General features: G+C 57.3%; 1 protein-coding gene across 7 annotated transcripts in view; it reads right to left on the bottom strand.

Moving 5' to 3' along the window:
* Positions 1–1,449: 1,449 nt before the first annotated feature.
* The window catches only part of CFAP46 (cilia and flagella associated protein 46), a 117,191-nt gene continuing 95,803 nt past the window's right edge, over positions 1,450–22,837 (bottom strand). For 3 of the 7 annotated variants that reach the window (XM_032282057.1, XM_032282058.1, XM_032282055.1), the window contains 15 exons: positions 21,843–21,940; positions 21,159–21,235; positions 20,592–20,722; positions 19,653–19,774; positions 19,029–19,111; positions 18,360–18,527; positions 8,967–9,040; positions 8,810–8,870; positions 8,698–8,733; positions 8,287–8,389; positions 7,248–7,360; positions 5,997–6,078; positions 5,643–5,779; positions 5,467–5,547; positions 1,450–4,034 (listed from right to left, as the gene is read on the bottom strand). In XM_032282057.1, coding sequence (XP_032137948.1) covers positions 3,907–4,034; positions 5,467–5,547; positions 5,643–5,779; positions 5,997–6,078; positions 7,248–7,360; positions 8,287–8,389; positions 8,698–8,733; positions 8,810–8,870; positions 8,967–9,040; positions 18,360–18,527; positions 19,029–19,111; positions 19,653–19,774; positions 20,592–20,722; positions 21,159–21,235; positions 21,843–21,940 — 1,494 coding nt within the window. In that variant the 3' untranslated portion in view covers positions 1,450–3,906. Of the gene's footprint in view, positions 4,035–5,466; positions 5,548–5,642; positions 5,780–5,996; positions 6,079–7,247; positions 7,361–8,286; positions 8,390–8,697; positions 8,734–8,809; positions 8,871–8,966; positions 9,041–18,359; positions 18,528–19,028; positions 19,112–19,652; positions 19,775–20,591; positions 20,723–21,158; positions 21,236–21,842; positions 21,941–22,837 lie in introns of those variants that run through there. The other 4 variants (XR_004270094.1, XM_032282056.1, XM_032282059.1 and 1 more) reach the window with 4 other exon arrangements.

Raw genomic sequence — 22,837 nt, forward strand, 5'->3', positions numbered from 1 at the left:
CGAGTTTCCAGGGAGGACAGCCAGGGCGTGGCTCACAGGACATCCTGGGACCTCTAGGAACCTGAGGGCGTCCAGGCCAGGCCCCCAGGCTGCAGGGGAGGGGCCGAGGCTGCCCAGTCGAGAGAGGCGGGGTGGAGTCGGGGCCGATGGGGCCTCGGGGTGCACCTGGGGCACTTGGGGATTAAGAGGATGGACTGCAGGGTGCTGGCCACACCCTTTGACCTTCCCATGGCCTTTTGGGTGGGAACTTTGGGGACTCACCTTCCAGGCCACATGTGTGTGACCCCCAGTGGGTATGGGACCGGGGCACCCACTGTGCCCACTCCCCCCAGCCCACTCTGCTGTGGCTCAAACCTGATGGGGCCCCGTCACCCCGCCCTGTCCAGAGAGGCTGCCTCCACCAGAGCAGGGAGGGGCTGAGGCTGCGCCCAGAGCTGGGGTGCCGGGAACTCACGCTCCTTTAGAGGCTGCTGGCCAGGGGCTTGCCACAGGGTAAGGGATGCTTTAAACCAGGACTTAGACGACCACCTCCAAATGGAAAAGCCGTGAGAGTTACTGAAGACAGGGCACAAGCTGTCGGTGCCGGAACCGAGGCGGACGGGAACCAGAAGGAACCCCTAAACACTTCTGACTGGTGTGGCTTGGGGTGTGGGCCATGAGGAAATGCAGCTTTAAAACCCTCATTCTAAACCTGTACACATTTTCAATGTGTAAACCAATAAATGGACATTTTTAGGGGGTGGAAGAACTGAGGGCACCAGATTGGGCAGCTTGTTGGGGGCACCCCTCCACCCATCTAGGGCCCGAGCAGGACAAGGCCTTGTGACGGGGAAGCACAGGGGCAGAAAGGACGGCAGCTCCCCCAGCACGCAGTCGGGAAGCTGGGGTGGGAGGGGGGCACGGCGCCCAGTGTGGGCACAGCCAGGCTCACCTTGTGCTCCCCCGAAGGCCCAGGCCAGGTTCCTGGCCACTTTCTGGGTAGAAGACGGAGCTCATCCTCACCCGACCCCTGGCCAAGCGGGGACAGCAGTGCAGGAGTGTCCCTGCCTCCCCCCATCCTGAGTGCCCACCAGCCAGGTGAGATCTCAAGTCCCAGGCCCGGCCACCAGCGCGGTTTCTGTGTTGTGCTCAGGACTTGCAGGCTGAGGGCCGCGCCCTTGGAGACCACCTTCTGCCCCCCATTTTCTCCAATAAATTCCAACGCATCTGCTCCTGCCTCAGAGTTTTTAGGGTTACATAAATTTCACCTATGCAATTTTTTTTCTGCTTGAATATATTACAGAATGCCACTTCTGTTATAGAAGCTAATTGATAATGTGATTTGTTATGTTGCTGGGACATAATTCAGAAAGTTATTTTAAAGCCTTTGATGCACGGAACGGCACTCACTGTTCAATATTTCTCGCATGCGTGGACACAGCGTAGGTAAAAAATGTGGTGCTGTGCGGATGAAATATTTCCAGAAGCTTTTATTCTTGTTGTTTGGGTGAGCGCCAGCAGCTGCATAGAAGGAAGCCCATATTTCCAGCGCCGCTCTGATTTCAATTTATTTCCTGGTCATTAGTTAGCTTTTTTTTTTTCCCACAAACTGGAACAAGTGTGTGTATATACTTAGAAAAATCAAACAAAAAAGAGAATCACACACACAACCTTTCAATATTATCAAAGGTAGACATTTAAAATTTTTATGTCAAACTAATTACAGATTCACAGGAAGTTGCAGAAACAGGGCACAGCGCCTGGTGCCCGCTCCCCGGCCTTCCCCAGCCGCGACCCTGCCCAGCTGCAGCAAACGGCGAAGCCGGGAAGTGAGGCTGGCTCTAGCTGCGGTGAGCTGCGGGCGCCGCGGGCTGTTTTCACCACGTTGTACGGGCGTTCCTTTCTCAGGTAGGGGCTGGCCTTGCTGCCACAATCAAGACCCACAACTGGTGGGTCAGTGGTGGCCCCCGGGCCGGGCACACTAACCGCGCGCCAGAGCGCCACCGTGGCGAGAGGCTGTGCAAGCTGCCTGCTGCAGCCTGTGACGCTTCTGACGCTGGCTTTGTCCTCGGCCCAACTCCTGGAGGCCCGTCAGGCCGGAGCCACCGTTCTTTTGCCGCTGCTGCTGGGCAGTGTTAACTCCAAGTGGACAGAGCAGAGTTTGACCATTTGCTTGTGGACGGACATGGGGTTGCTATGAACACGCGTGCATGCGTTTGTGTGGAAGTGCATTTCCCACTCTCTGGGCTAAACGCCCAAAAGTGCCATTGCTGGGCTGTGGCTTTAAAGAATCAGGTCAACTGTTTTCCAAAGGGGCTGTGGCACAGTCGCAGTGCGCGAGAGTCCACTTATCAGCGTCTCCTCCAGCATCTCACGTTATCTTTATTCTTTAAAAAATTCCCTATCTGGGAATCGGTATGTAGACCTACTTTGGGTCATTTTGGGGCCGCCTGTCCTGACCCAGCTGTCTTGGCTATTGCTGGCCTGGCGTAGGCACCTGGCAGGAGTTTGGGTGGGCGCTGAGCTGGGTGAGTGGCCTTCACGGGCACAGCGTGGGCAGGAGGGCCTTCAGCAGACCCTTCCCCCACACAGCGTTGTTGCCCCTGCTCCCCATCAGACACAGAGGAAACTCGGAGGTTTCCAGGCAGCCCTGACCTCACATGGCCAAGGTCCTGTTGCCCTCGGCAGGAGGGGGCTGCCCCCTGGCCTTCACATTTCGGGCCTCAGGCTGAAGAAACAGGCCCACATGGCCCCACGTGGAGGGGGCCGGAGCGCTGGATGGCACCTGAGGCTCCTGCTTCCGCCCTTCAGGGCTGTCCTGAGCCTTCCCCTGGTCCTGGTCAGAGTCCATGTGCGTGGGGAGGGCCTGTCTCCAGAAAGCTCTACAGACCCCCTGGCCTCCCATGGACCAATGCACCCTTCGACCCCCCCCAGCTCCCACCCATCTGCCCAAGTTGGGAGAGACATATCCAGAAATCCAGAAGGGCCATCTGGAAGGCACGTCCCTTCCCCCAGGACCCCCTGGATGCTGAAGCCCACCGGGAATGTTCACAGAAGAAAAGCATCTCTTCACGAGAAGCTCCATGTGGTGCTTGCTGACACAGACCCTGCCACCATGAGCCTCCTTGTTCTGGAAGGTTCCATCTGAGGTGCCCTGTGTGTGTGCAGGGGATGTTGCCTGGGCTGACGTGACACCCTCCCAGCACACACTGGAAAGCTGCTGGGTTCAAGGAGTGCATTTCTCATGAGCCAGCATCCCAGAAGGTGCGGGTGTCCATGGCAGCAGTGCTGAGGCTGGGCCAGAAGCACCCACCTGGAGTCACCTTGAGTCCCAGAGACCACACACAGAGACTCACAGAGACCACACACAGACACTAGAGTACTCGAGTGGCAGAGACCACACACAGACACTGGAGTCGCAGAGACCACACACAGAGACTCACAGAGGAGACCACACAAGGAGACTCCCAGAGACCACACACACAGAGACTGGCTTTTGTTGTTTACTAGAACACTCAAATGAAAAACAGCCTAACAGGTCCTAATGGTGCTCCTGGTCTGAGCAACCCAGCACCGGCGTGGCGCTGAGAGGCTTTGTCTTCTGGGGCTCTGCTGCGGGTGCCTCCTCCCCAGGGAAAGGCGATTTTGCTGCCAGCATAAATGAGCCCGTGGCTGGGGAAGCCTCCTGATGGGAGGCCGCCCTTGTCCTGGCCCTGGGGAGAGACGCAGCTCCAGCCCTGACACAGACCCCGTGGCGCACACGGGCAGGTAGAGCTCGAGGTCCAGGTGACCGCCCGGCAGGAGGGCACGGTGGAAGGTCTCAGGCTGAGGCCGCGCCAAGGGCTGGGGAGAGCCAGCCTGGCGGTGGGGATGGGAGGGCTGTGGGTTGGTAGAGGGGCAGGGTGGAGGGCGGTGTCCAGGCCCGCGCTACCCGACGGCTTGGTGTGGCAGCCCGTACAGGACCAAGTTGAGCGTGGTGGGAAGGAGCTCAGAGCTCTGGAGCTGCGGCTGCAGCAGCAGGAGCACCTTGTCCTTCAAGGTCTGAGAAGCCTCGTCTGTGGAGAGAGGGACGGGAGCCGTGAACCCCGAGGACCCGCAGGACGTCCAGCCTGGCTGAGGGCCAGGGCACAGGGGCGGGCATGGCAGGCGCTCTGACTGAGGGTGCCGAGAGGACACACTGCCACCTGCCAGGCCCCCCAGGGCGCCCCCACCACCTGCACACCCCTCCTGCACCAAGGTGTCCAAGTCACCAACAGCATCCAGACCCAGAAGTCAGGGCAGGAAGGCCCCGCACAGCCGGGTGATGGCGCCAGGACTGGACCCCCTGACCCGAGGCCCACTGTCCCCGATCCACCCCTCGGCTGGGTGAGCTGCTTTGCTGGTGGGGGGTGTGGCCGTCTGGGGTGTGGCTGCTGCCCTGCAGTGAGCAGCGTCCTCTGCCCCTTCCTTCTCAGCAGCGTAGGTCACCTGGGCTCAGGCCTCCACTACAGGGACCGGAGCTTGGTCACGGCTGAGCAGCAGCAGCAGAACAGCTCCAGCCTGGCTCTGCCCTTCCCGGATTCCCCTGCAGAGCGCCACACCAGCCACGCCACAGTGGCCTCCGTGTCTGCACCGGCTCCGCGTTTGCACTCTGGCCGCGTTTCCCCTGCCCCTCACTCCCTCCCTCCCCCGACAAGCATGGGTCGTTGGGCCCGGCACCCCAGACTGTGGACCACATGCTCTCTACACGATAAACTCCTGGCCAGTGGCGGACACTGAAGGCCTCGGTGAGGGGACGCCTTCCTAGGCAGGGCAGACCACCCCTCCCGTGCACGGCTGAGCGCTTCAACTCAGGGTCCCATGAAGCTCCTCTCTGCGCTTCCCCCACCATGGCAGGAGGGTTTTGCTGACTCTGAAGGATGAGTGGGTGGGTTCCGCCTGTCCGTTTTTGAGAACAGACCATGTCCTGTGCCCCTTCCTGACGCTTCCCCTGAGGCCGTGGGAGGGACAGGTGCTGGGTGTGATGTGAGTCAGGCTGCTCTCCACCCTCAGCCCACGCATTCCTCTTCCAGGGGGCCTCTTCCAGGGGGAACCCCTGGCCACATCCAGGGCCCGTCCGGCCCTCACTCTGGGAGGGGCCTGGCACAGCTGCCCCCTGGATCTCCCACTGGTTCCCAGAGAGTCCCGGGCTCATGGGGTTCGTGTGACTGGAGCTGTCGTGGTCTCCGACGACCACGGCGCTTTCCCTCCGGGTTCTGGGGCCACACGGCATTGCAGGCGTCACCGCCGAGGCTCGCGCCACCGCGGGGGGCTGGGTCAGTGCAGACGCAGGCAGCTTCCAGGCAAGAACAAGCCCTCCTCTTTCTGGTGCCTAGCTAGTGTCTGGAATCCCAGTTCCCCATAGGGAAGCCGAGACACCTGTCCCTGGAGGGCTGTGGGGAGCACGTGTCCCACGGCGGCGGCTGCGGAGGGCGCTGGAGGACCTGCGGGCTGGCCGCCCTCCCTCACCTTGGTTCACCGCCTCATCCCCGCTCATCTCCTGAAGGAGTCGCACCGTTTCTCCAACAGGCTTCCCGACAGCCAACAGATCTAGGGGAGAAGCGACCGCTCAGGCAGGCGTGGACACCCTGGCAGCTTTGCTGAAGGGCTGCGGGACAGGCCCGGGGTGCCCGGCGCCCACGCACTTTCCCAGAGGATGCCGGCCCTCAGTGCATTGTCCTGCAGCAGTGTAGCCCACTGGTTCGCCAGGATGCTCTTGACCCCCACCAGGCTCAGCAGGATGGCCACGTTGACGGGATCCTCCAGGGACGGCTCTGAGGCGCTGCGGGGACCCGGCTCCTGTGGGCTGGCGCCAGGGGGCCCAGCTGAGCCGCCCCTCCCTGTGCACACGTATCTCCCCAGTTGATGGAATGCATGTGTGCCCCCGCGGCTCTCACAGTTCTTGAAACCCACCCCTGGTCCCTGCTCTGGTGTGGCACCCCCCAGCCCCCGTCTGACCTCTCCACCCGCTGCACCCCCTCCCCCGGGCAGCCAGGCACCTCCTGTGCTCCAAGCTCTCCATATGCCGCCTCATGCTCTGGTAGGACTGCGCCAGGTCCAGCACGACCAGCACCTGGCACTCTGCCGACGGGAAGCAGGGAGGGGCAGGAAGGGCGGCTCAGCAGCCGTGGCCCGACGCAGGGGTGGGAGTGTGGGGGGGGCCTGTGCCCCCAGGGCGTGGCAGGGCGTGGCATGCTGGCCACTCAGCTTCAGGCTCCAACCTCATGACGGTCAGGTTCTTTCCAAGGACGCCCTGGCCACAGTGGACCTGGCGGGCCTCAGGAGCCCAGGCCCTTCATAGGACGACTGTGCGGGCAAGGGAGGTGGTAGGAAGCCCACCCAGGCACCCTCATTGGCTTCCTCTGCCCTGCAGGGTGGTCTCAGTGCCCCCATGGGGCCCACACGCCTCCTGGGGGGCACCACACCTCTCAGGTCCCCGAAAGGCTCCTGCCAATCCCACACAGTGGAGCCATGTGCAGCCCCGTCAGAGAAGGTCACAGCGAGTGGGCTGGCCCTGCACAAGGTCATCCTGGTAGGGTGGCAGCCATAGGAGCTGAGACGGGGGATGGCCTTGGCACAGGGCTGGGCCACACCTGCTTCCTGATCACTCGTCCTGCGGTGTCCAAGTGGCCGTGCCTGCTGTCCAGGGCAGGCTGTCTCTGTCAGTGCCATCCTCAGGCCGTGGCACGTGATGGGGTGGTGTGCCCCTACACATGTGCTCGAGATGGCGGTCAGCCTGCTGTGCTGTCCCCACCTCCTGCCAAAAGCCCCCCGTCCTGGAGCTGGCTGGGGTGTCATGGTGCCAGGCACAGCAGGGCCACACCTGGCAGACCCTTCACGCCGGTGGACAGCAAAGGGGAAGGCGAGGCCCCAAGTACCCACGATTAGACTAGAGGAGCCCTGAGGGAGGGGCTGTGACCAGCGAGGTCCTGAATTGCCCACCCCATCCTTCCTGAGCTCCTGGGCCCAGCACTGACAGGCCTGCCAGGTCTGAAGAGCTGGGCAGGGGGAGTGCAGACTCTGAGAAATGAAGGGCGGCGGGGGGGGGGTGGCAGAAGCCCCCGTGGCTGCCACGTCTGTGTGGGCCAGGCAGGGGGTGCAAGGGTGGGCAGAGGCCATCCACCTGCAGACAGGAGGGGCGTGTGGCCACAGCAGGTGGGGACAGCACCAGCAAATGACGGTGGCCCTGCTCTGCCCTCAGCTGGATTTGTCCCGTGCCCGTGGAGGGGTGGCCAGAGGACCCCTCTTACCTTGCAAGTTCATGGCGACCAATCTCTCCACTAATACGTGGGACAGGAAGCGCTCCATCCCATAGAAGAAGAAGCCGCTGCAGCTGCCCAGGGCCTGCTCCCACTGGGCCTGGCTGAAGAGAGAGGACAGCGGGGGTGAACAGACCCTAGCGTGCATTCTTCAAGCAGGCCACGCACCCTGTGGGGCCCACGCCCGTCCCGTTTGCGTGTTAAACACAACTGTCTTTCATTTTCCCAGTGCCCATGCCTCTGTCCTCTGTGCTCTGATCATGGGTTAGGATGAAGCCTAGTCAGCTGGACTCTCCGTGAGCATGGACTTCTGCGCTGGAATGAACACCCAATCCCCAGGCAGGGCTGGCTGTGGGAAGTGCTAGGAGGGGCTTTCCCAGTGGCCAAGCATGTGGAGGGCAAGGCACCCCCAGTACTCCAGGCAGGGGAGACAGTGACCAGACCAGGGTTCCCTCCTTCCATACCTGACCCCAGCCCTGCCCCTGCAGCCCCCCTTCCCAACACACTTGCCCCTGCACACCCCTGCCCACCACTGCCCACACCTGCCCTGGCACCCCTGCCCCTTGTACACACCTGTGCTTCACACACCTGTCCCTGAAGCCCCGCCCCTGGCATGGAGCCTGTGACATGGAAGGACCCCCTCCCACCGTGGTGCTCCCTCCCTGGTGGCTCTGGTTCTCTGCTGGCGCTTCTGGACCCCTCTGGACCATGGAACCCCGAGGGCACCTGGGGGGCACAGTCTGTGGGTGGTCTCTGGAGTAGCTGCAGTGCTGGGGGTGAAGAGGCAGCCCCTGCTGCTGGACCATGTGCTGTGACGCTGGGCCCCGGGTCACCATCTGTAAAGTGGGTAACGGTGCCCCTCGCCCAGTCTCTGTGAGGACTCAAGGAGCCAGGTCTGTCTCGGCATTTCGTGCTGTGCCTGGGGGGACTTATGGGGCAGACCCAGGGAGCTGGGGGCGGGAGCAGTGGTTCCTTGCTGGACCCCTGAGACCCAACACACACCAACAGCTCCTGGGACCCAGATCCGAACCTGGGAAACTGCTTGCTTCCCAGATGTCCCACCCATCGCGACGTGAACGTGTCTTGGAATCTTTCCAAAATTTCTTGGGTGATGGAGACAGGAGTCAGCATTTCTACAGGGAAAATGGGGTGGAGACGCACAATGAGCTCCATCACACACGCGTGTGCAGGGCGGGGTCCCCAGGGAGGGGTCACAGCGAAGGCGGGCGGGTGTGTCATAAGTCCTGTAGGGTTAGGGTAGAACCAGGCTAGCAAGAGAGAAAACCTCAACAAATTAAAACATTTAAAGCCAACACAGGGCAAGCATGTGTGCTGATTTCAGCACCTCAAGGAGGCAGGTACCAGCTGCTGCCCACCACGGGGGGATGGCAGGGGCGGAGGCCAGCGTGTGCCTGAGCGGGGAGCCCTGTGCAGCACCCACCTGGGCCCTGGGCCTCCTCATACGGGTCCACGATGACTGAGCTCCAGTCAAGGAGAAACAGGGGCGTGGGGTAGGTCTGGGCCCCCCGCCCCCCACGTCCATCAAAGGATACACTTGAAGTTGTCTGAGTCGACCGTGATGCAGTCAGGGGGGATGACCCGGGGGAAGCTGCCCTGTAGCCACAGACCAGGGTCACGTCGCGTGCGGGGGCCGGGACCCTGACCTCCCGCTGAGCCCACCGCCAGGTCCCCCGCCACAGCACCCCCCACCTTCTTGCCCTTCTTCGCTAGGCTTCTCTTTTTGGAGTCTCTGCTTCTCCCCTCCTTTTTCGTGACACCTTCTGCTGAGGACAAGAAAGGGGAGGGATGTTTGTCTGCAGCTGGAGGCGGCTGTCCGGCCACACTGTCGGTTCATTTCACGTTGCGCAGCTTCCACCTCAATGAAAAACGACAAGGAGTGAGAACAAGCGATTTAAATGTCTGTAAAGTTGATATGGGAAGAACCTCTCAAAAGTAAAGGCTCACAGGGCTGGGGAAAAGTCCCCAAGGAAGAACCGCTCTCTAAAGGCTCCAAGGCCCAGCCGGCTGGCCATTCACACACGCCGCTGGGTACTCACCAGTGTGCCTGGGCCCCTCGCTGGTTCCAGGCCTTCTGTGCAGGGATTTACAACCTGCCCCGTCGACATCAGTGCCTTCTCTTGCTGCTTCTGCGTAGACAGCTGTGTGCCCGGGAAGGCTGGCCACTCCCTCCTGCTTCTGCCCCACCTTTTCTTTCCTTTCTGTGCGCCTGTGCTGGGGTCTCCCGTGACAGTGGAATGGACGCACGGATGGGGCTCTCTGCCCGACCCCCTTCAAAGAGGCTGTTTCTAAGGGAGCCCCGTTAGGAAGGGGGCTGTCTAGTTTTTGATGGATTCTGTTATTAGGATGGGGCATTGTGGTGTGTTCCCGGCTGACGAGGTAAATGTGTGCATTTTATCAAATGCCTTTACCCTGTGCTGACTGAAATGCTCCTACCACTGTTCCTCCTGCAATCTGTTCTAGGACATTTGTAGTGTTTTAGGGTCAAACTGGAGCCGGGCACAGTGGCTCACGCCTTATAATCCCAGTGTTTTGGGAGGATGAGGTGGGAGGATCACTTGAGCCCAGGAGTTCAAGACCAGCTTGGGCAACATAGTTAGATCCTGTCTCTAAAAAGACACTTAGCTGGGAATGGTGTCCTATGCCTGTAGTCTTGGCTATTTGGGAGGCTGAGGTGGGAGGATTGCTTGAGCCCAGGAGGTTGAGGCTGCAGTGAGCTGTGATTGTGCCATTGCACTCCAGCCTGGGTGACAGAGCGAGACCCCGTCAGGGAGGGGAGAAGGGAAGCGAAAAGGCTGACCTGAGAGATGACAGCTTATCTTTGTGTGTATTTTTTGTGCTGCCCTGGGGCAGTGTGGGAGGAGTTGGGCTGGCCTGTGGAAGGATGGGAGGAGCTGTTACTGGGAAGATTTATCTAACACTGACATCATCTGTTGCTTGACAGTCTGGCAGAATTCAGAGAAAACATGGAAAAACTGACTTTTTGTGTGTGGGAAGACTAAATCCATGGAAGTCCTTTTTTTTGGTTATCAGGCCATTCAGCTTTCCGTTCTTCCTGGAGTCTGAAAGCGTTTTCTCCTCGTATGCCGTCCCTGCTGCCCAGGGCTGTCACTGTGTTGGCACGAAGCTGCTCCTTGGCTGTCCCGTGGCCTCTGGTGTGCGCCGAGGCTGCGTGTGTCCGTTTCTGACATTCTCGTGGGTCTTCTCCGTGGCGTCTTTGTTTCCTTGGTGGCGCCTCGGGCACTTTCTGCATCTTCTCCTCCGCTTGCTTTTGGATTACTCTGCCTTCGCACTCTGACTTTTAAATCGGCGCTGAGCTTATGAATTCCTGGTGCGTTTCCTATTCTCACGTTGGCATTTACGGCTGCAGCGCCTTCTCAGTCAGGTTAGCCATGTCTCGCTAGTTTTTGACATTTCCACGATCGTTTCATTTCTTCTGAGTCCCATGAAATATTCAGAAGTGTGGTCTTGAATTTTCAAACGTAGCAGGATGGAAAAAATGCACCTCGGGGACTGCTTTCTGCGCTCATCACGCTGCGCCTCCCGTGTGGGCTGTCTGCCTGTGTCTGAGACACGGTGGGACCTGCTTCTCCATTTCGTGATTGTTCCTGGTGTACTTGAAAAGATCGCAGACTGCCACGTTCTAGGCACAGAGTTCCATGTCTCTATTAAGCCGAGATGGATAACCACGTTGCCCTGAATCTCCACTGTTTTTGCTTTGTCTGTCAGACGCATCAGTAATCCCGGAGCGGCGAAATGTCCCAGCGTCGGGGCCCGCGGCGGCCGCGCCCCACACCTTTTGCTTCTTGTATTTGGAGGCTGTTTCATCTTTCAGAGGAGTCGAACCTTTCTCATGATGGCCACGTCCCTGATGATGCCTGGCCCTAAAGTCTGCTTCCTTTGCGAGGCAGACGCTGACCCTCCTGGTTACTTTTAAACATTTACTCATTTTCACTTCTCTTCCTTTGTCTCGTGTGGGTCCTTTTTGACGGGCGAGTTTCCTGCACACTGCAGGTGACTGGCACCCTCTGCTCGCCTCTGCCGTCTCATTGGCAGGGTTGGCCAATGGACCTTTTTTTGAACGTTGGAAACAGATGCTTGGTGCCACAAAGAAAAATCAGCACTGAGACAAAAGATCTCTTACTTAGCAAGCAATTTTTACTTCCTGGACTGCAGGAAGGGCATCCTCGCTAGCCATCTTGCCATCAGAGTACAATGAACAAAGGAAATGCAGACACATTTATCCCTCACGCATTTGGGGTCGTTCGTCCTTACTGCTGTGTCTGATCTCCACTGGCTGGAGCCAGAGCTCACAATCTAAACTAGAACCTGATTGGCTAACAACTGAAAACTTTTTAAACAGGTAAGGGGCATAGGCTGTGAGCGGGGACCTGCCTGTGAGAACGTCCAGCACGGACATCTTGGTTAAAGTACAAGGACATAGAATGTACTACATGCCTGTGAGCAGGGCATGTCTAATAGCTACAGAGGATAGGGCTTCACAAAGAGTTATTAGCACACTTATGATTTATCCTATTTTTTTTTTCTGACCGAGTCTGGCTCTGTCACCTGGGCTGGAGTGCAGTGGCACGATCTCGGCTCACTGCAACCTCTACCTCCCAGGTTCAAGAGATTCTCCTGCCTCAGCCTCCCAAGTAGCTGGGATTACAGGTGCCTGCTACCATGCCCAGCTAATTTTTGTATTTTTCGTAGAGATGGGGTTTCACTGTGTTGGCCAGACTGATCTTGAACTCCTGACCTTGTGATCCGCCCTCCTTGGCCTCCCAAAGTGCTGGGATTACGAGCATGAGCCACCACGCCCAGCTGATTTGTTCTTTAACAAGAAAGGAAACTTTGAAGAGGAACTTTTACTTCCCACGTTGATATATGACATAAGTGGGCCGACTTCCACTATCTGACTTCTTCATTTGTCCTGTTTTTCTATGTGTTTCTCCATTACTAGCTGTGGGATCCCTTGACTGAGGTAAGTGGCCCATTCATTTCCTCGTTCGTTCTTCCTTCTCTGCTCGTTTGGAGTTTGCCACCGGTTCTTTGGGGTGCCCTGAACGCTTTGCTGCAATGCTGACACCTGCCTCCGACTCAGCAGCTCATGGCTCCGAGGACACTTCAAGGCTCAGCCTAATCCTTCCTTTTGTGGCCACTTGGTAATGCATTTCAAAGACTCAGATGACTGCAGCCCAGCTTTCGGTGACTCTGTGGTGAGGGTTCTGTGAGTTCCCGTGGCCGCCGTTAACCAATTATCACAAAAATGGGGGCTTAACGCTGCACCGCTTCCTGTCTGATGGTTCTGGGGTCAGAGGTCGGAATGGGGTGCACTGGGTCACAATGGCAGCGTCGCCCGGCGGCGCTGGCCCTGGAGGCTCCTGGGGAGAATCCTCTCCTGGCTCCTGGCCATGCCCTCTGTCCTCACCAGCGGCAGCGCAGCCTCCAAGCTCTTCTCTGGCCTCCCTGCTTCCCTCATGTGAGCACGTGGTCATCTCATCACTGGGCCCACGCGGATCCCCAGGAGCGCCTCCCATCTCAAGTCTGGAACTGCATCTGCGAAGCCCCTGGACCACGCCACCTCGCAGGCTCACAGGCACCGGGGCTGGGCATGGGCACCTCTGGGCGGCCAGTATCCTGCAAACCACGCCGGTGCTGGAGCATCTAGCCGGCCGCTTCTTTCCTGTTCAGCCCCTGCCATGACCGTGGTGGGGAAGGGAAGGACGTTTCAATACACGACGTGTGGACAGCTGGATCTCCTCATAGAAAAACAACTTAAACTCCATCTCACACTCCACAGAGGCCATCTCACGGTGGTTAGATAGAAATGTGAAAGTTGGGGGGAAAAAAGAGGTGGATTTAGAAGATATCATAAGAGAATATCTTCATGATCATGAGGAGAACAAAGATTGAAAAACCCCAAACACCTAACGACAGACCACAGCTAACAGTGGAAAGCACGAAGTTTTCACCTAAGACCAAAAACAAGGCAGGGAAACCCACTCTTGCCACTTCCATTCAAGCAGCGCTGAAGTCCCCGCCGGAGCAGCGAGGCAAGAAAGAGAAATAACAGGCCGGGCGCGGTGGCTCATGCCTGTAATCCCAGCACTTTGGGAGCCCAAGGTGGGTGGATCACCTCAGGTCAGGAGTTCGAGACCAGCCTGACCAATATGGTGAAACCTCATCTCTACTAAAACTACCAAAATTAGCCGGGCGTGGTGGCACGCACCTGTAATCCCAGCTACTTGGGAGGCTGAGGCAGGAGAATCGCTTGAAGCCAGGAGGCAGAAGTTGCAGTGAGCCAAGATTAGGCCCCTGCACTCCAGCCTGGCCGACAAAGCAAGATCCCATCTCAAAGCAAGGAGGGAAGACAGACAAATGCCTGGGAGTCGCAGTGGCTCACGCCGGTAATCCCAGCACTTTGGGAGCTCGAGGTGGGTGGATCACCTCAGGTCAGGAGTTCGAGACCAGCCTGACTACATGGTGAAACCCCAGCTCTGCTAAAACTACAAAAATCAGCTGGGCGTGGTGGCACGCGTCTGTCATCCCAGCTACTCCCAATGTTGAGGCAGGAGAATCGCTTGAACCTGGGAGGTGGAGGTCACAGTGAGCAGAGATCTCACCACTGCACTTCAGCCTGGTGACAGAGCAAGACTCCATCTTAAGAAATCAATAAATAGAATTTTAAAAAGGAAAGAGAAACAACAGGCAGACACATCAGAAAAAAAGATGTGAAATTATCTGTTTTCAGATAACAAGCTCTTATATATACAGGACCTCAAAGACTCCACCAAAAACCTGTTAGAACTAATAAATTCAGTAAAGTTGCAAGATACAAAATCAACATACAAAAATCAGTAGTATTTCTATACGTTACCAATGAACTATCTGATTAAGAAATTAAGAAAACAATCCTATTTCTAATAGCATCAGAAAGAATAAAGTACTTAGGAGTAGATTCAACCATGAAGTGAGAGATCTCTGCCTTGGAATCTATAAGACGCTGATGAAAGAAATTTCAGGAGACATAATACATGGGAAGATAGCTGTGTTCGTGGATAGGAAGAATTCATATTTTTAAATGCCCATATTACCCAAAGCAACCTACAGATTCAATGCACTATCAAAACTCCAATGGCATTTTTGACAGAAATAGAAAAGCAATCCTAAGATTTACAAGGAGCCACACAAGACCTTGAATAATCAAAGCGATCCTGAGCAAGGGCAAAGCTGGAGGCATCACATTACCTGGTTTGAAATTATAGTACAAAGCTATAGTAATCAAAACAATATGGTACTGGTATAAAAGCAGACACTGGACCCAATAGAACAGAATGGAGGATTCAGAAATAAACCCACGCCTTCAGGGTCAGCTGATATTTGACAGAGGTGTCAAGAACACACAATGGGGAAAGGATAGTCTCGTCAATAAATGGTGTTGGGGTAACCCAATATCCTCACACAAATCAATGAGTTTGGAGCCTTATCTTATACCATCTACAAAACCCAACTCAAAATGGATTAAAGACTTAAATGTAAGACCAGAAACCATACAACTACTAAAAGAAAACACAGGAGAAAAGCTCCTTGATTTTGGTCTTGGCAATGAATTTTTTGGATGACATCAAAATTATAAGGAACACAAGCAAAAATAAACACGTGAGATCACATCAAACTGAAAAGCTTCTGTGTACAAAGGAAATAACACGATGCAAAAGCAACATATGGACCCAGCACGCCTTCAGATGCCATTTGCCTGACTTCAAAACAGGCACAAGCGGGCTGCCAGATTTCGGGGTGCTGATCTTGGAGGTGAGGTCATGAAAAGCCCTGGCTTTGCAGTACAGTCAGGAGGGGGGCGCCGTGGGCGGTGAGCTGGGCTCGGGGAGGGGAGCGACTCTCGGTGGGTGCAGGGCCTGCTTCCTGCCTGGCGCTCCACTCGGGCATTTTTCTAGAGAGGTGGCACACTTCACTGTCAAACACGGTTTGAAACCTCTGCAAGCCTCGTGTCTGTGACAACCAACTCCCGCTCTGGCCTTCCTGCCTTTCCACCCTGCACTCCCATTCCCTCCAGCCCAGGCCACTGAGTGCCCTCCTGCCACGCAAGGCAGACATGCCCTCCACACAGAACTCACTAGGGGAAGGCAGGAGGGTGGCCAGAGGGACAAACCAGGGTCCGAGAAGGGGCTGACTGTGGCCTGCGGATGGACGGGGCATCCAGTGGGCCAGAATCACACGGAGACCAGCCATAAGCTACCAGGCCGGCTGCTGCGGGAGCTCCCGGGCCTGGAGGAACCTCCCTGGACATGGCGCCTTCGGGGGGTTCTGCCCTCTGACTGACTTCCTCCACCCAGGACCCACCTCGCCCATGTGCTCTGGTACGAGCTTCCATGACCCTGATACAAATTTGCTGTTTCTGTATTTTATGTAAAAAATTTCCACTCACAAGCAGGAGGCTCCTCGAGGACTTGGGGTCACAGGAAGGGTCAGAGCACCAGGGTACAGAGTCCACGTGACCACAGTAAACTGCCTGCGTTTAAAGTGAGCCACGTGGCCCTTCCCCCCACTTCTCCTGCAGCCCCAGCCCCCACCCCAGGAAGCGACTGACCCGCCTTCTGACTTCCACATTAGCCTGTGTCTCCCAGGCGTTTGTACAAATGAAACCAGCCCCTGTGCGCTCCCTTCATCCGGCCTCTTTCCCTCAGCCTAGTCCATAAATTCCTTCTCGCGCTTCAGCAGTATCCACACATCATGACAAATTGTGTTTCTGTTTCCCTTCAGATCACAATATTTCCTAAATGTCCCTTTTAATTTCCTCTTTTATCCATGGATATTTAAGAAGTACAGTTAGTTTCTAAGTGTTTGGGGTTTTCCAGACACGATTTCTGTTATTAATTTCTAATGTAACTCCACTGTGGTCAGAGAACCCATTGTGAGTGATTTGGACCCTTTAAGACTTTTGAGGCCTGTTCTATGGCTCCACTTGGGGTGTATCTTGTCAAACGTTCGTGTGTGGAAAAGGAATACATTCTTCTGTCGAGGGAGGGGACACTTACACAAGTGTCCGTTCAATGAAGCTGCTTGGTGTGTTTAAATCCTCCACACCCTCCTGATTCCACGCAGGTTTGCTCCATCACTATTGAGAAGGGGATGCTGACCCCCCGCCACCCCTGTGTGCGTCACGATTGCTCTGTGGTTCCGTGGGCTTCATCTCGTGTCTTCTGCAGCAGCGTTAACTGACGGATTCATAACTGGGTCTCACGCCCTCTTCAGGAATTAGCCTCCTCCTCGTACGGAATGGTCCCTAACTCCACCTATTTCTACTTTCATCTCACCATGCCAACCTTCTTTGAATAGTAAGAGATACGGCTTTTTCATCCTTTTTTTTAAACTCACCATTTTCTTTTTATTTAAAGTGTGTTTCTTGGAGGAAGCGTATTTTGAATGCTGAATTTTCATTTAATCAGATGACATTCTTCTTTCGGTTGGGGTGTTTAGACAATGTGATGATGGACATGGCTGGGCTGAGATATACTACCTCGCTGTTTTACTTTTCCTGTTCGTTCCCTGTTCCCTCTTTGTGTTTTTAGGATTAACTGTGTTTATGATTCCATTTCATCTTCTGCATCATGTATTTGTTATAAGCTGCGTGGGGCTTTCTGTTCGCTCTTCTTGTTGCTTTTAGTGGTTACTGGAGGTGTAGAGTTCACGTCTTTACCGAAGCCTATCTCCAAGTAACGTCACCGCGCGTTGTCTAGAGGACGCGGCCTTCAGGGCTCTGCGGGTGCCATTCCCTCCCTCTCATCTCCTGTGCTGTTGTTCCTCATTTCACATTTACGTTATAAACCCCCATACTATTATCGGTTTCTTTCGCTCTAAACCTTTTGCTCAAGAATATTTTAAAGAGATTTTGAAATGAAAGACGCTGTCAGCGTCTGTCCGTGTCCTTCCCGTCGGCAGAGCCGCCTCTGTCCCCGGCCGCGCACGCAGGCGTTGGCTGGACTCTGCACCTCTCAGAGCAGCCGTCGCCTGCAGGTCCCTCCTCCCGGTGTCCCACCCTGTACCTTCTGGCAGTCCGTGTCCCTGTCCTCAACCCGGGGAGACTCCTGGGCTCTTCCCACCCCCACCCCTGCCAGTACTGTGACCCAGAAGCTCCCCGGGAAGTAAGAGCTGGGTGGGCCGTGCTGCTCGCCAGCCAACCCCTCTTTCAAGGACCCTTGTCCTGCTCGGCCTGCTCGTCAACGCTTGGAAACGCTCAATCGTGTTTCTTCTGGTTTTCAGTTGTCTCAGGTGGAAGGGCAAATCTGGTCCTTGTTACCTCATCTGAGATGGAAGCAAAAGTCCAGTCTATTTATTTTTGATTTCATTTGATATTGAAGTGCAACATATATGCAGAAAACTGCCAATACCACAAGTGCAGGGCTGGCGAAGTTTCACAGACAGGGCCCGTGTGCACAGCCAGCACTGTCACCAGCGTCACCACCCCAGTCCCGGCCGAGGCCAGGGCCTCCCGTACGCTCCCTCACTGCTTTCCCGTCTAACCGAGCAGTTCACGGGGAGGCTGGCTGCTCACTACCCATCTGGTTCCCTCCTTTGAAACAGATATTTGTGGGGGCAAGAACAGGGTTAAATTCTTCCTCCCTGTGTGCTTGGCACCAGGATACCAGCACATCGCAGGTATTTTATAAATACCTTTGAGTGTTTATGTTTTCTTTTCTTTTTTTTTGACAGGGTCTCACTCTGTTGCCCAGGCTGCAGTGCAGTGGCACCATCTCGGCTCACCAAAGCCTCCCTCTCCCAGGCCCCACCCATCCTCCCACCTCTCAGCCTCCTGAGTAGCAGGGATCACAGGTGCATGCCCGGCTGATTTTAAAATTTCTTGTGGAGATGCCCTCTCACCATGTTGCCCAGGCTGGTGAGTATTTACATCCTGTAAATATCTCTGAATGAATAAATGCCTAGAAAAATGTTGCAACATTGGATGATTATTTTTTGACAGGAGCTAACATTGTTTTATCCGAAAAACAATTTAAATTTTCCATTTTAAAATTACACATGAAGGTGGCTAAGGGCCGTTCCTACCTGTATCTTCTTTACGGAGGCGATTCCATAACATTTGGAGAGAAAATTCTCGTGACACAGAGGAAATTGTCCCTTCATCGAACACGGAGAGACCTTCCAGCGGCAGCTCCAGGAGACATCTGTCTGCCACCAGGACGACTTTATCGGCCACCTCGGGCTGGGCTGTGTCTGGAAGCACAGTGCAGGTGCAGGGAGATCAGCTCCCGAAGACGTGGCCCCTCCCACGGGCCGCAGGGCTGTGCCTTCTGACTTTGCTGCTGGGAAAGGCTGGTGGCCCACCTCAACTCCACGTCAACTCCTCCAGACGCCCAGGAATGGGGCCAGGAGCAGCCCCCCATCACGCCCTTCCCTCCCTTTGTTGGCAAGCACACATGGTGTGGCGGGCTGACAATCCACCACAAGAGCGCAGCTGTGCTGGTTCTCGGGTGCTCTCGGGGGGCCTGGCACAGAGCCTCCTACCCGGAGGGTGGGCTGGTCCAGGCTGTGCACAGTACCCTCCGGGGCGCCATCTGCAGGGATGTCTCAGAGGGAGGGGCTGCAGGGCCAGGGGCGGTGGGACTCCTGGGCTCCTGACCCCCCTTGGCTTTCCCGGCTGGGTGGGTGGATCCCAACCCCACTTCTTCTGGCAGAACGAGCCCTCCCGCTGAGCGCAGTGCCCACCGCACTCACTCTGCGGCCCTGTGGACGGCTTCCTCTCCTTGTCTTTACCCTTGGACTTCCCTGAATCTGCAACCACCATGGGCGTCTGCACTCTGAAAGTCAGGTCACATACTCGGGTTTAAGAAACAGATAGAGATGACATCTACTAAGAACATATCTATAAATAACTGACACCTGCCCAGCCTGCTTCAATCTAAGGCAGCAGCAGCACGAGACATCCCCACACTCGCTTCTGGGCATGGTCCTGCCGAGGCGGGGCTGGGATGAGCAGAAGGATTTCAGGACCATCTCTGATCCACCAGCCAAGCTCAACAGTGCCAGGTGCCCGTCCCCTCTGCCTTCCTTCCCACCCAAAATCAAAGGAGCCCGACGGCCCCTTGGAGGTGCTTGCCCTCCCACCCCACGCTTGGGCCAGGGGCGGGAGGAGCCTCGGGGGTGTGCAGTGGGCGGTGCTCCTCCAGGCTGGAATGGAGGGAGAACCAGGGCGCCTTCCCAGGAGCAGGTATGTGGTGCGGAGCCTGGAACAAGGCAGCTGAGAAGGCACAGCAAGCACACGTGCTTGGCCACAGCACTGGGCACACGTGTCTATTTGTGGGTGTGGTGGGGACTGGGCCTCAGCGTCATCCCCAGTACCTGGCCTCGGAGATACTGAGCATGGGGAAGAGCGGCCGCAGAAGCTCCTCCAGGGCCTCCAGAACGCTGCGGAGACTGTGCACCGGGGGCTTCTGCTCTTCTGCCTGCAGGCCTTCTGGCTCCTACCTCAACCCAAACATAGCAGAGAGCATGCATGGCCCAGACCCTGAGCGAAGCCAGGCCCCTGCGGAAAGGCCGAGCTCCTGCCCCTTCTGCAAACAACGTGGTGGACCAGGGCACCCGGCTCAGCGGCGAGGGCCCCATAGCACTTGCCCATCCCCTGGGGTCTCCTGCCCATCCCCTGGGGGGGTCACCTGCCCATCCCCTGGGGTCTCCTGCCCATCCCCTGGGGGGGGTCACCTGCCCATCCCCTGGGGTCACCTGCCCATCCCCTGGGGGTCACCTCACCCATCCCCTGGGGGATCACCTCACCCATCCCCTGGGGGGGCGCCTCACCCATCCCCTGGGGGGGCACCTCACCCATTCCCTGGGGGATCACCTCACCCATCCCCTGGGGGTCACCTGCCCATCCCCTGGGGGTCACCTCACCCATCCCCTGGGGGTCACCTTACCCATCCCCTGGAGGGGCATCTCACCCATCCCCTAGGGGGTCACCCTGACACCCCAGCCCCCACCCGTCTCCTCTGCCTGCAGCATGGAGGGTCCTGCCTGCAGGGACAGCTGGGCCCCGGCAACCCTAAGCTCTGAGGAGCAGAGTTGGCCAGGCCCCTCTGCGCTTCAGGGATCAGACATGGCCAAGGAGCCCAAGTGTTCTCCCCGGCCTGGGAGTTGGGCAGTGCCTTGGTGTCAGGGTGGTCCAAGCCCTTCAGCGGCCTGGTCCAGCGTCCTGCCCCTGCCTACCCCTTCCTGGGGTTCTGGCTCTCAGGGGTGGGGGACACAGGGTCCCAGCAGAGCGGCTTGGAGCCTGGAGGGCCTCACCGAGCCTGTGCTCAGAAGCAGGTCCTCTGCGTACACCTGGGCCTGGATCTCCTTCCGGAACTCCTGGGCACAGGCCAGCAGGTGGGAGAAGGCGGTGGGACTCACAGCCAGCCGCATCACCTTGCAGGGAACTGCGGGGACATGGACACACCCTCCATCGCTGCCCAGGCTGAGGATGGCAGCTGGACCGTGCGTGGTGAGCACTGGGCAAAGGCTGCTGTCCCTGCAGGAAAGGCTGCATGGACGGAGGCCCCTTCCTCCATGTAGGGTCCCCCAGAGCCTGGCCCGTGCCGTGGAGGGGCCGCCACATGACTGCACGGCCAGCGGATGGGCCTCCAGGGCCCGGGGAAGCACATGCCCATTTTGCCTGTTTCCCCAGTGTCACAGGCTCTACAGACTTCTCCATCCCTGTGGGCGGAGGGCTGGGGAGGCCACGCTCCCTGGACAGCAGGCCAGGGCTCCCTGGTGGGCCTTCAGCTTCTGGGAGGAAAGGGCCCGGGTGCAGGGGCCCTGAGGCTCGGCAGCCATCAGCCCTGCACCCGCCCCTGCCCCGTGCAGCCCACTCACCTCCCACATGCTGCACCTTTCCTTTGGCTACAGGAATGAACTTGGGTTTCTCGTAGGCAGCGCTGTACAGATGGGACCTGCTGGCAGGATGCGGGCCAGGGTCACAGGCAAGCCCCGAGTAAACCCTGTGGAGCCCACCAGCCCCAGGGACCTCAGAGGGGCCCAGTGAGGCCACTTCTGCAGACCACGCACCCCAGCAGGGCCCTCCCCATGTACACCTCAAGGGGCACAGCACGGCTGGGTGTGCGTGGGCAGCTGGGACTTGGACCGAGAATAGGCTGGGTCGTGCACTGAGCACTTGGCCACGGCCAGTGGGTTCTGTGGTCACTGCCCGAGGCACAGCCGGCAGGGGCTGGAGAGGACAGCCGTCCTGCTCTCTGCTCACTGTAATAGTGCTCCAGGTCCGGACACCCCCGCCAGACGCAAAGGCCCTGTTAAGGCGACAGATCACAGGCGGTGCCCCTTCACCTCCCTCTGGGTGTGCCACACCCCTGGACCGTCCCCACCCCGTCAGTTGGGGTACCTGGTGTCTGTCCGACAGCTTCTCAGGACTGGCCGGCCAGTTCCCGAGTCCCAGGCCTCCCTGCGGTGGGGCTGAGGTGTGGGCAGCCTACGGCTGGGTCTCTGCCCCTCTAAGGCCCTCAGCGGGGTGGGGGCAGCCTCAGCAGGAATGAGCGGCTTTACCTGTCCGGTGAGAGCTGCAGAAAGAGTATCCGAAAGGTGGGAGGAATCTCATTCAAGAGGTTAAAATGCTGCTCAGTGACGCAGAGATTTTGCCAAGCCTGTGTTGTGAAAAACAGCCATCAGTGGACGCACTTAGGGTGCAGGGACCTCGCTGTGCTGTTCTCATCATTTCCAGATCTCGAGGCAGAGGTTTCTGCAGAGCCATGGCGGGGGATCTGTGCCCTGCCTGCCTGGGGTTGGGGCCCTTGGGGTGGGGGGGCCCTGCTGGAAGTGATTTGGGGCTGCCACCAGGGGGCAGCAGAGTCACCGGCAGCCCCAAAACGTCATTTCTCTCAGGTTAATGTTTAGAAACCTGATTTGCGTGACGCGAAGTGCATCTTTGCCAAACCCAAAATAACAAAGGGAAAATGTTCCAGCGCCTCCTCCGTGAGTGGTGCCTTTCCCTCCGTCCTCTTTCCTGTGTCCTCCACACCACACATGGAGACATACACATACAGACGCACGGATGCAGATGCACACTCACACAGACAAGCATGAACACAGACACACACAGACACAAACATGCACAGACACATGCGTGTGCACAGAAACACGCAGACAAGCATGGACACGCGCGTGCACACAGAGAAGCACGGACACACAGAAGTGCGCGTGCAGACGCACACACGCAGACAAGCACGAACACACAGACACACACGTGCACAGACACATGCAGACAAGCATGGACACAGACACACACACATGCACAGACGCACACACATGCAGACAAGCACGGACACAGACACACACACGCAGACCAGCACGGACACACACACACACGTGCACAGATGCACACAGACGCAGACAAGCATGGACACACAGACACGTGTGTGCACAGATGCACACACACGCAGACAAGCACGGACACACAGACACACATGTGCACAGATGCACACACACGCAGACAAGCACGGACACACAGACACACATGTGCACAGATGCACACACACGCAGAC

Source organism: Sapajus apella, unplaced genomic scaffold (genome assembly GCF_009761245.1).
Source record: "Sapajus apella isolate SASKATOON/1434 unplaced genomic scaffold, GSC_monkey_1.0 scaffold13, whole genome shotgun sequence".
NCBI classification, from domain to species: Eukaryota; Metazoa; Chordata; class Mammalia; order Primates; family Cebidae; genus Sapajus; species Sapajus apella.